This window comes from Corvus moneduloides, chromosome Z, assembly GCF_009650955.1.
Source record: "Corvus moneduloides isolate bCorMon1 chromosome Z, bCorMon1.pri, whole genome shotgun sequence".
In the NCBI taxonomy this organism is placed as follows: Eukaryota; Metazoa; Chordata; class Aves; order Passeriformes; family Corvidae; genus Corvus; species Corvus moneduloides.
In genome coordinates, this window is record NC_045511.1 from 39,641,733 (window position 1) to 39,654,150 (window position 12,418).

Here is a 12,418-nt window from a genome sequence, read left to right on the forward strand (position 1 = left end):
TGTGAAAACAGAGCTGTACAAGAGCTCAGTTGTGCTTAATGAATGGGAGCTTTGTCCTCACTGCTGGCCATTGTGAGTATTCTCTTGCTCTGGGCATTTTTCCAAGAAGTGTATGTGTGGGAGGGAAACGTAGGAAAGTAACAGCTCTTTTGAGCTCTGCACCAGCTATGCAGGACTGTATGTACGTTTTACCGCCTTGTTAGTGAGCAGGCCACACTGCTGGCTGTTGGCTGCATGCTACAGAAGAACCGAGTGCCTCATCACTTGTTGCCTTAGGTTCTTTGTTGATGCTCTCCCTGAGCACTGCAAGTTCTTATGCTCGCAAGTCACTTCGTGAATGTGGGTGATCCCATCGTCACTGGCCTCATACTGAAAGTTTCAGAAACAGCTTGTGCTCTGCTGAATGGTACGTTTATAGTTTGTATAGAACAGCTGGAACATGCTGTTCATATTATAGCTATTTATCTTGAATGAAATACTAAAACCGTTCAGCTGAGTAAACAGGTTGTAAAGCAGGACGTCAATGGATTTTCATTATTTGTTACTGTTTGTCCTTGGATGAACATTTTACCTTTTATGGTCCAGAGTATAAGCTTTGTACAGACCTTTCTCATTCAAGAGTCTAAATTAATTTACTTTAAAAAAACTTCTTGGATATCCTCCCAGGATAAATTTTATTGAAATGCGAAACACCAAGAATTGGCTCACTGATGTGTATTGTGCTGTATGTTTTAGTCTCTGCTGGGATATTTCAATTTTTAAAGTAAATTTTTGAATTTTTAAAGTAAAGTTTCTGTGTGAGAAATGGGTTACAGTATTTTATAAAAACTAATACCATTAAGAGCTTAAAAAGGAGAAATAATTTGAGACATCATTAATTCAACCTGGTTTTGTATCTGATCAGCTTAATAGTTTCCCAATGTTGTTATCTGGGAAGCTTTGCTTTGTCTCTGCGCATGTGTCTTACACAATAACTAAATACAGAAAATGCTCCTCAAATGAGCAAGTGGAGTGCGATCATGTAACCCACCTCTGAGAATTTGCTTCATGACCAAAGCAGAGGGTCACATCCAAGGTGATGGTCTAGATTGGCTGGAGTTATTTTTCTTTTCCTTGAATTGAAATGATTGGTGAAATGCAAGCAGGAAAATGTTCATTAGCATTTGACAGAGCACAGTCATGAAACGTTGAAGACTAGTTGGCTTCTTGGTAGATTTTTGTTTTGCCTTTTTTTTTAGTGTTGCTGTGTTCACTTGACAATCATATTTTTGTTTTGAAAATAAATAATTAATATTGTCACCCTTTGACTTAAAAGCCATCTGTACTTCACAGCTGTATGTACACCCAGCTGAGTGAGAGTAATAGTGCTTTGCATTTCTGTTACTGTCTGTGCCTATACATGTCAGAGTTGCTCTCTCACTTCTTCGGCTGGGTGGAAATCTGATGGGTGTCTGTGGTCCCCATTTAAATAATGAAATTAAGTTACAGTAAGACATTCTGTCACATTGCCATGCCACTCTTTGGTTCAGAACATTAATTAACCCTGTGATTAATCTCTCATGTGAATTATTGTTGATGCAGTCTTCGTAAAAGCTTTATAGGAATAAATCTTTAATGAAGCATCTTAGAGGCATCAGAGAGACTTACAGTTCTTAAAAAGAACTGCTTTTCCTACTCTTTCCACAGAAATAGCTGATGAAAAAAAATCATCTATTCAGTAGATGAAGCTGTGTGTGTAAGGGGCAAAGGTTTGATTTCTGTGAAACTGGTGTAACATGGGTAGAGACACTATTCAGGATTTAGACATCACTTGCAGGAAGAAAATTTAACAGTTGTCACCTCAGATTACTGATTCTTCATTTCTGTCCTAACTTATAGGTTGGGCTTGACTATAATCCTTGAGTTACTCTGTGGGTTAACATGTGAAACTATTTTCAGAAAATTAAGGTGGAGAATGACCTAGCTGAAGTTACCACTATGTCCATGATATTATGGAAAAAACCCCTGTAGTATTCTGAAAGTATGTGCACACTGCCTGTTCAAAGGCCAGGAGTGCCTTGGGCAAGAGATGATGCTGTGTACTTGCCTGTCACTGCATTTTATTAGTCTGCTAAGGACAACTATGAATATTTCCATCACATTGTACCTTTCCAGCCACTTACTTTCATCTTCTCTTGTTTTAATTAACAACTGCTTCCATAGCTATGCTTTTGAAATAAATTCAGTGCCTGCCTTTGGATGTCAAGGCATTCTGAGATATTATTGCTAAAGAAGAAATTCTGTGGAAAATATTTTTGCCTCTCACTGTGGAAGGTGGTTCTGTGTGGTCCTTGGTCACTGTTTTCTCTAGAGTGAGCAGGTTTAGGATGGTTAACTTCACAAGTTAACTTCAATGGCCATGGGGGTTTTTGCCTTGATCTCTCTTGCTTATATAGTAATAGACTACCTGAAATCCAACTTGTCAACGAAGTCCAAATCTTAATGCACTTCAGTGCTTCTCAGCTCATCATCTTAATGGCTGTCAACACGGATTTAGAAGATCTGTCCTTATTTCTGGAAATACTGTTTCCACAGCAGGGCACTGAAGCTGCACATTTGAAACATGTTTGAGAAAGACTAAAGTTATGCTTTTTCTCTTCAATTAGGCAATTTTCCCAATGCCAGCTAAAAAATTGTGATGAGAAAGTAGCAAGGATTTAATTTATTTTTCTCAAATTATTTGGCCTCTGAATGTGCACTGGAGGCTCAGTAGACTGCAACACAAGCAGTGTATATAGATTTTAGAATGTTTTTTATAATCTTTTAAATGGAGAAAGATGATCAGCCTTAGTAGAAGACTGATGCTGCTTGTAGTGGTGATGCTTGGCACCCCTCAAAGCCTTTCTCTCACTTTCTTCTACAGCTGGGCCTCTCACAGGGGAGAGAAAATATAATGAAGGGTCCATGAATTGAGATAAGGACCAGGAGAGATCACTCACCAAATACCATCACAGGAAAAGAAGCTGGAATTGGAGACATTAATTGGATTTGTTACTGACAAAATCAGAGCAGGATAGTGAGAAGTAAAATAAGATCTTAAAAATGCCTTCCCCCCCACCCCTCCCTCATTCCCAGATTTACCTGCTCCCCCAATGGCACAGAGAGATGGGAAATGAGGATTATGGTCAGTTCATCAGAAGTTGTTTCTCCCACTGCTCAGGGAGAGGAGTTCTTCCCCTGCTGCACCGTGGGGTCCCTCCCACAGGAGACAGTTTCCATGAACTTCTCCAGTGTGAGTCCATCTCACAAGCAACAGCTCTCTGTGACCTGCTGCAGTGTGAGTCCATCCCACGGACAGCAGTCCTCCCAAAACTGCTGCAGCGTGGGTCACTCTTCCACAGGGTGCAGTCCTTCATAGACAGGCTGCTCCAGCATAGACCCCTCTCTCCATGGGCCTCCCATGGGTTCACAGCCCAACCTTATCAACTAGACAATAGCACCAAATGCCACATCCAGCCTTGTCTTAAACACCTCCAGGGACGGTGACTCCACCACTTCCCTGGGCAGCCCATTCCAATGCCCAGCCACCCTTTCTGTGAAGAACTTCTTCCTAATGTCCAACCTAAACCACCTTTGGTGCAGCTTCAGACTGTGTCCTCTTGTCCTGTCACTGGTTGCCTGGGAGAAGAGACCGACCCCCACCTGGCTGCACCCTCCTTTCAAATAATTGTAGAGAGTGATCAGGTCTCCCCTGAGCCTCCTTTTCTCCAGTCTAAACAAGTCCAGCTCCCTCAGCTATTCCTCACAGGCCTTGTGCTCCAGACCTTTCACCAGCCTTGTTGCCTTTATCTGGACATGTTTGAGCGTCTCAGCATCCTTCCTGAATTGAGGTGCCCAGAAGTGGACACGGCACTCAAGATGTGGCCTCACCAGTGCCCTGTACAGGGCGACAAGCACTGCCCTGGTCCTGCTGGCCACACGATTGCTGATACAGGCCAGGATACCATTGGCCTTCTTGGCCTCAGTGGCCAAGAAGGACCTCTGCTTGCTCATGTTCAGTCCACTGTGAATCGGTATCCCTAGATCTCTTTCTGTCTGGCCTCTGTCCAGCCACTCTGTCCCCAGCCTGTAGTGTTACAAGGGATTGTTGTGACCAAAGTGTAGGACCCAGCACTATCATATCACTGGATTTGGTCCATTTATCCAACCTGTCCAGGTCCTGTTGGAGAACCCTCCTACCCTGCAGCAGATCAACACTTAACACTCAACTTAGTGTGATCTGCAAATTTGCTGATGGTGGACTCGATCCCCTCACCCAGATCATCAGTAAAGATATTAAACAAGACTGGCCCCAGCACTGATCCCTGGGTGACACCACTAGTGACAGGCCACCAACTGGATGTAACTCTATTCACCACCAGTCTCTGGGCCTGACTATCCAGCCAGTTCTTTTCTTTTTAAATCAGCATTTGCAATGTGGCCTGACAGTGATGCCATGAAGATTTTTGCCTTTTCTTTTAGACCCCTGTTATACCTTTTTACAACTTCTGTATTCCTAGTGCTTTTGCCTACATTCTTGGACTTGTTTGTCAAGCTAAGAGACTAAACATTTTAGAAGCTTCGTAGCTAGGGATCAGTGTGCCCCAGACCCCAAGGTCCTCTCCAGAACATATTCTGTAAACCAAGATAGAACCATCCAGGAGAAGGTTCCTTGGGGAGGGGGGCTCACTTGAGCCTCTCATTGGGGAATCTTTGATAGATATGCTAATTAGTAAAACCTATAATGTTATACCAATGTTGGGGGGGAGGAAGAGAGACACGGAGAGGGAGATAGACTCGGCAGGGTGCATCTCGATGCATATGACCTGAACGTGTGCACCTAAGGATCCTTAAAAATAAATACCAAGGTAAAATCCCTTTTCCCCTTCTAACCGTGTATGACTCTTGATTTTAAGAAAAGGCATCAACAGGACTGGGGTAGAGGCCTTGAATACATACAGTTTTGGCATTACTGTTAATTTCTTTTTTCTTCATTTTCTTTTTGGTTAATTCCCACTGTTTTTCCAGAAAGCATGATAGCTTGATGGGGAGAGAAGGTTTTCTTTTGCTATGTGCATCAAACTGTGTGCAGAAAAAAAGATATTCTGTAGTTCACTATAATGCCCAAGGTTATTCTGCTGACATGGCATGAAAAGATATAAAATTGCTATGAAGAAAGTTTTAACTCTAGAAATCATTCAATCCACAGCATACATAGCATCCCAGCAGACTTTATGGAAAGTGTAGATATTTTGCTCTGTGCCTCTCTTCACTGTTCTTGTTCACAGATCAGAGCCCTGACAGGGTCCACAGCTGGGAAAGCCTGAGATGCTGTGCATGAACAAGATGTGAACAGTTGAGGGAGTATGGACAGATAGATCCAAAGACTGATCACACTTGGACACAGATTTCTATTTTGTTATTTATTTTCAGTGTTCTTGTTTAGGTGATAAATAAACCAGTATTTTTTATTTCTTATATAATAAAGCATCCCAGGGCTTCATACTTTCTTATCCTCAAATCCCTATATTATAGTGTGTATGCATAATTAAAATCAGAGAATATGAAGTCATTTGAGGTCCCAAAGGAATGCTCTAAAATGCTACAGATAGTACTGTATCGGCAGTAATCCATGATTATTGTAGAAAAAAAAGAGTTCTAGAAGTGGGCATGGGTCAATACCTGGTGGAATTAACCAAAGATGGATTATTTCAACTAGCTTTCATCATGCCCTTTTTTCCTAATCCATATTTCCTAATCCAAGAAGCAATCTTCAATGAGTACTTTGACGCAGGAAAAGCAGAAGAAAAAAGAAAAAATTGTTTAACTGGAAATCATATAAAATGACAAAGACATGGGGTATGTCAACATGGCACACTCAATGTTTGTCTAGTCCAGTCTCAATCAGCTGTACTTGATATTGCCATGTGCTGGAAGAGTCTGGTGCTTTTCCCTCCAGAATCAGGAGGCCAGTTGAGGTTGACAGTGCTCCAGCTGGTTGTTAATGCCTGAATATCAAATGATTTATTTGCAAGTTGGAAAGTCGTGCAATATGTTAATAGCTCTATGCTGGGCCTGTGCTGCTAGCCCTTTTCTGGACATCATTTAGGAATACCTCTGCTCCTCTTGGTACCCTGTTCTGCTTTTCTTGAAATGTGCAGTCATAGCTGTGCTTTGATGTCTATGAAAGTCCACTTGTCTATTTTGGCTTTGTCAAGGCCACATTGGCAGTTGTCAAGTGAGTTTATAATTTTAACAGTATTGGAGTCACAATCAGATTGAATACCATAGGTCTTAAAAGTGAATGTTTTGTTAATAACAATTTGTTAATGCGCTGCAGGCTTGCAGATAACATTCAGGGTGGGGAAAAAATTACCCAGGAGAGTCATGTTTTTTTGGATGGAGATAGTGCCTAAGGGAGCAGAGGCCTTGTACATGTTCAGAGCTCTTGGTGTCTTCTGAGGGGAGGGCAGAATGGCAGAGAAGATGCAGTCCAGTCATGGTGTTTTGCAGGAAAGACTATTCCTGTGCTGTGGTGGGACTTCTATGTAGCCAGGAGCCAAAACAATGCTTGTCTCTTACTGCTGCTTTGTCTGCTTATTCATTAGTGAAATTAATTACTATGTAACAATAAAGATTTTTTCCTCTGTAGCCAGTGATGTCAAGCAACTCACTGGGTTGGTAATTAATCACCCTTTTCATTTTCCCAAGAAAAGACCATACACCCTAACGTAGGCACTGACCAGCTCTGAAGCAAGGAGGACAAACCCGTATCTTGCTAGATGTAAGTGGTAGTCATAATCCTGACCGCAGAAGTGAGAGATTTGAGATTACTGGAAAGCTGTTATTAAAGTCACCTTCCCACCCCCACCCCAGGGCATAAAGCGAAGTACTTCTTTCTGAAGGAATAGTTTTAGTGTGGGTTTGGGTGTTTTGGGCCTTTTTTTATTACTAGGTGTCTATGATTTTGGCAGTATAGGAGGGACATAGGCTCAGAATGGAGATAGGGAGTGTTGATACCTTCATTGTGTTTTGAGTCCTTACCATTAGTATTTTTCTTCAGAGGGCATAGAACAAGTAGGGTGATTCTTTCTACGTGTGCCTGTTAACCCAGAAGATAGTCATGCAGTTTCTCAAATAAGTTAACAAGGTAGTTCCTACTGCTTTTAATATTAGATATTTTAAGAGAAACAGAATTTTCCTTTTTCTTGTGCTTGGATGAAGATTATGCTTTGAAATCATGATAGGTATGCCCTCAGTTCCTAATTCCCCTGCTAGAATTTGGCTTATGACTGATCAGATACATTGAAAAGGCAACTGCCATATTGACATCAGTGTGGCATGCTTATTGTCACGTATATCTGTTTGAGAAGTGGAGACGTGGGTTTAAGCCATGCTAGGATGAACAGAACTTTCATATTGCTTCAGAAAAACAAGAAAACTAATAGATGATCTCCTTCCCACTCAAATGCACTAAAGGGTTTTTTAATTATTATATTAGGAATTTTAACACTTCATGCCTATTTATTTTAGTATTAATTTCTGGATATTTTTCCCTTATTTGTCTCACCATTCCTGTTTTTTTGTATTTGGTAATAATGTTTTTCTTCACAACCTCCTGAGCCAGTTAGTTCACTATCTGCTATGTCAGGTGCTTTCTTTCCTCTGCCCTAAGCAATTTCCTGATTTCACATATTTTCCCCTAGCTCTAGTATTGCAGGATTCAGTGGATAGCAGTTCTGCATTTGCCTTTCCCACTACGCTCATAATTTCAGAAGACTTGCTCTTATTCCTCCTTGAACACCATCTTGCCCTGTAAGGGAAGCTCTATCCTCTCACTCATTTTAGTTCTTCCCTATTAATCAAGTTCGGCTATGTCGTACTCGGGATGCAGAGACCAGAACTAGGTGAAACATTCAAGGTGTGATTACTTCAAGGCTTTAAATAGTGGTAAAATGTCCCTCTGTTTTTTTCATAATATCATTCCAAATGATGCCCAACATTTTCTTGATTTTCTTTTTGGCCGCTGCTGTACTCTAAGTTGATATTTTCAGAGCTAATAGAGTGATGATTTTTCCTTAATTTAAATGATATCAAAATCCTACTCAAGTACTAGTAAATAAACAAGCAATATATTTTAGCTATTATAATTATTTTTTCTATCACACAATCACAGAATCAATTAGGTTGGAAAAGATATCTTACATCATTGAGTCCAACCTATGACTTAAAACCACCATGTTCAGTAGACCGTGGCACTGAGTACCCTACCTCCCTGGGCAGCCCGTTCTAGTGTCTAATCACCCATTCTTTGAGGAAATTCTTCCTAATGTCCAACCTAAACCACCTTTGGTGCAGCTTCAGACTGTGTCCTCTTGTCCTGTCACTGGTTGCCTGGGAGCAGAGACCGACCCCCACCTGGCTGCACCCTCCTTTCAAATAATTGTAGAGAGTGATCAGGTCTCCCCTGAGCCTCCTTTTCTCCAGTCTAAACAAGTCCAGCTCCCTCAGCTATTCCTCACAGGCCTTGTGCTCCAGACCCTTCACCAGCCTTCTTGTCCTTCTGCAGACTTGCTCCAGCACCTCGATGTCCTTCTTAAAGTGAGGACCCCAAAACTTGACACAAGACTTGAGGTGTGGCCTCACCAGTGCTGAGTACAGAGGGAGAATGACATCTCAAGTCCCTCTGGAGACACTGTTCTTGATAAAGGCTGGGATGCCATTGGCCTTCTCGGTCACCTGGGCACACTGTTGGCTCATGTTCAGCCTTTTCTCTGCATGGCACTGTAAAGCATAGAAAATATGTTCTCTTATTTGTGATATTACATACTAGTATGTAGTAGTTAGTGTTTAGTTGAGATTCATATGCTTTGGCAAGAAACTAGTGCAGTGTACTTGATGTATCTACTGTGGAAGAAAAAATGCAAAGTTAGCATTCAGAATAATATGCTTAAAGAAGTCAAAAATTCTTCTGGGTAGAAAGGCACCCAATCCAGGAATATTGTAAACACATTCATTTGCCCTCTGCCACTCTGTACCTGAGAATGCACAGTACTGTGGAAAACAGCAGTGAGTCTAAGTCAGACACCATGCTGAGATAACAATTTTTGAAGAATTGCTGGATCTCTGGAGGTGACCATATCTGTCAGCTGGAAAGACTGCAACAACTCTGGGAGAGATATTTTCTATGGGAATAAACTGAGTGATGTGACTTGAACAAAATAAAAAAACCACTATGTGGCCAAATCACAAAGTTTTTCTGTGGGAAAGATTGCTTGCCTCATTGAACATCTTGAAATAGATAAATTGTCTGTTAAGCAGCTAGCAACGTGATCTCTGGGGGTCATGATGAAAAACAAGAATAGATATTGCTGACCCTTAATCTGCATGGCAGGAAAGGCTTGGCCAACCTGAAGTTGAGTCATCTGTATTGCAAACAGATATTAGATGGAAATGAAGTTATTCCAATGGGAGACATTTGTGAGTGTAAGCACTGAAGCATAAGTTTACTAGCTTCTTGGTAAGCTTGAATACTTAGCGCCATAAATCAGGTTATAAAGATATGCCAGGGCTTGGAAAAAACAGCTACGGTGGAAGGACACAAGAAGAAGGAAAATCAGATCTGATTTTGCAAGTTATTTCTGTAAGTGCATACAATTTTAAGTTCATACACAAACCTTAGTGAATTTAGGAGTCAGGTATACATTCATAAGTTTTTACTGATCTAGGACGTAAATTACTACATTAGGATTACAGGAACTGTCTGAAGTTTTGCCAGCCTTTGGCAAAACTTGCAAAAATTCCTTTCAGTTGAAAAGACATTTATCTTCCTCATTTGAAAGAGCTTGAAAGTGTTAGTCCTGTTCCAGACTTTCCTTCTTGCTTTGGAGATCTCAGCCTGTCTTCGTAGGAGAGGTGCAGATCAATGTGGTGGCTCTTCTCTGGATTTGTTCCAACAGGTCCACCTCCTTCTTGTGTTGGAGATCCCAGAGCTGGATGCAGTAATCTAGATGGGGTCTCACCAGAGCAGAATAGAGGGGCAGCATCATCTCTCTTGACGTGATGCTCACACCTCTTCTGATGCACCCCAGCATAAGGTTGGCTTTCTGGGCTGTGATTGCACACTCTTGGGTAATGTTGAGCTTTTCATCCACCAAGACCCCCAAGTCCTTCTCTTAAGGGATGTTCTCAATCCATTCTCCATCTGGCCTATATTTGTGCTTTGGATTGCCCTGACCCACATGCAGGACTTTACAGCTGGCTTTGTTGAACTTCATGAAGTTTGCACAGATCTTCCTCTCAAGCCTTAAAGTCCATCTGGACGGCATCCCTTCCCTCCAACTGTGTTGACAGACTCCGGCACAGCTTGGTTTTGTTGGCAAATGACAACAAGGATCTTTGATTGTGATCAGCAACAAACTATTTGCTTAGAAATGCCACATGTTGCTCTAATGACCTCACAGCTTGGCTAACAAGCCATGCTCTGAAACCTTGGGTGGGTTTTTTTGGCACTGCTTAAAACCTGAACACAGTGTGGCCTCAAGCTAATGGTCTCTCCAGAGAAGAGTATTCTGTTTTTTGGAAAATCTTACCAGAAGGTTTTTGCACAGGGACTGCTCAACTGCCCAAGTTATAAATGGTATTTACATCAATATACTGAACTTCTTCTGGTACACTGTCATTGCAGATTAAGAATTTTTACTTCACCTCACTGAGACCTTTGGTTCACTCTGTTACAAGTAGTTCCTCTGGGGTCTACCTGTAGAATAACAGTACCAACATATGGAAGTGAATTAGTGAGCTGTTAACTGGACATTGATTGCACGGGGGAAAAAAAGGGTGCTGCAAAATTAAAAAAGGTCCTGAAATGCAAGTAGAACTTGTAATGCAGTGAAGGGATGTGTTCAGAGTGAGAGAGAATTCCTTTTCTCATTGATATCTGTATTCCGTTTATTGTACTCAGTAAAAGTCCAAGGAAAGGCGGAAGATTTCTCTTGCCCTTCAGATAGTATTTCCAGGCTTGCTCTTGATGCAGGAGCTCATGGTACTAACAGAAGCAGGAAACCTGGACAAAATATGCCTGACATTGGTACTATTCATAACACGCTTTTTTATTGGCTATGCTGTATGTTGGTCAAGGTCGGAGATGATTGGCAGTGTCAAGGAATGTTCTGAAGGTTTGCAGAAGCCACTGAGTCTTAGTAGAACCCTTTAGATGGTAGATTTTGTCCAGTTAAAGTAATGTTTAAATAGTTTATTTTCCCAGAGAGGTGAAGCAGCTGAATGGTGTGGCTGTAACCAGCTAGGTGCTGGGAAAGGAGCTGCAAGGTGCTGGGCTGTGAGCTGGTCCGTCTCCAGGAGGCTGCTTTGCAGGGGAGAAAGCAGAAGAGGAAGTGGTGACCTTGAAGCTATGCCACTCCATTGGCTATTAGAAATAAAGTTTAAAGATGCTCTGTGGTGGAAGGCAGAGGACAGGTAGAAGGAACCTTTTGTTTCCTTCTCCCCATTTCTTTAGAGAAAGAGATGAATAGGAGAGGTCACCCCCCCAGGTAGGTCCCCCATGCCTGTGGCTCTTTAGGCCTGAAGAAGTTATTTCTGCCTTCAAACTTCATCTGGGATTCTTCACAGATTAAAAAAAAAACAAAACAGAAGAGGGAAAAATCTTCATTGTGGTCAGTGTGCTATTTTGCCAACAGCAACAGAAAGAGTTCCTTGTGTAAACCTGTATATAATGAGAACAGGGGTGCTCAAACAAGCTTACATTACCATAATTTATTTCACATTACTAATGAGCATTGTAATAGATGTATATTTTAAATAAAACACTCTCTATTATATTTCCTAGTGGGTTTTTGTTACTTTTGCTCTTATTATTTCACTGTTATTTTTAAAAATCTATTTACCTCTATTTTTTCCCTTGTGGTTGTGCTTTGCCTCTTTTTCCTGCCATTTAAAAGAACAAGAGAAAGATCCAAAGTAGTTGCACAGCTGGTTTCACACTGATACATTAAATCTGTTACAAAAAGATATTATGTTGTTTCTTAAATTTTTAATTATATTTCAGATACCTCTTATATCTACAAATAAAAAGGGACATTTTCCATGGCCGTTTGCTGTGCTCCTTTTCTGATGCTGCCTACGTGGGTGCCTGTATTGTCCAAGGTAAGTATGAGCAGCAGGCTTCTTTAAATACTTCACTCATGTGTTGGTCCTATCAAAGCAGCAACACAAAACTTGTGTGACTACAGCTACTAGTAACGTGTTGTTGTTGTTGTACTGTTTCCCTGTATTGACATGCCACTACGAAACATAAATAATGCAGCCAGTTAGCCAATGAAAACCAAACTGGAGCTTAAAAAACAATTAAACCTAGCAAGTTATCTTAGCATTTTAGTGGAGA

The 12,418-nt window shown here is 41.2% G+C and overlaps 1 protein-coding gene across 4 annotated transcripts in view; it reads left to right on the forward strand.

The window, feature by feature from the left end:
- The window catches only part of FRMD3 (FERM domain containing 3), a 134,952-nt gene that overhangs the window by 83,642 nt on the left and 38,892 nt on the right, over positions 1-12,418 (forward strand). For all 4 annotated transcript variants that reach the window (XM_032096369.1, XM_032096370.1, XM_032096371.1 and 1 more), the window contains one exon: positions 12,083-12,180. In XM_032096369.1, the coding sequence (XP_031952260.1) occupies positions 12,083-12,180 (98 nt within the window). The remainder of the gene's footprint in view (positions 1-12,082; positions 12,181-12,418) is intronic.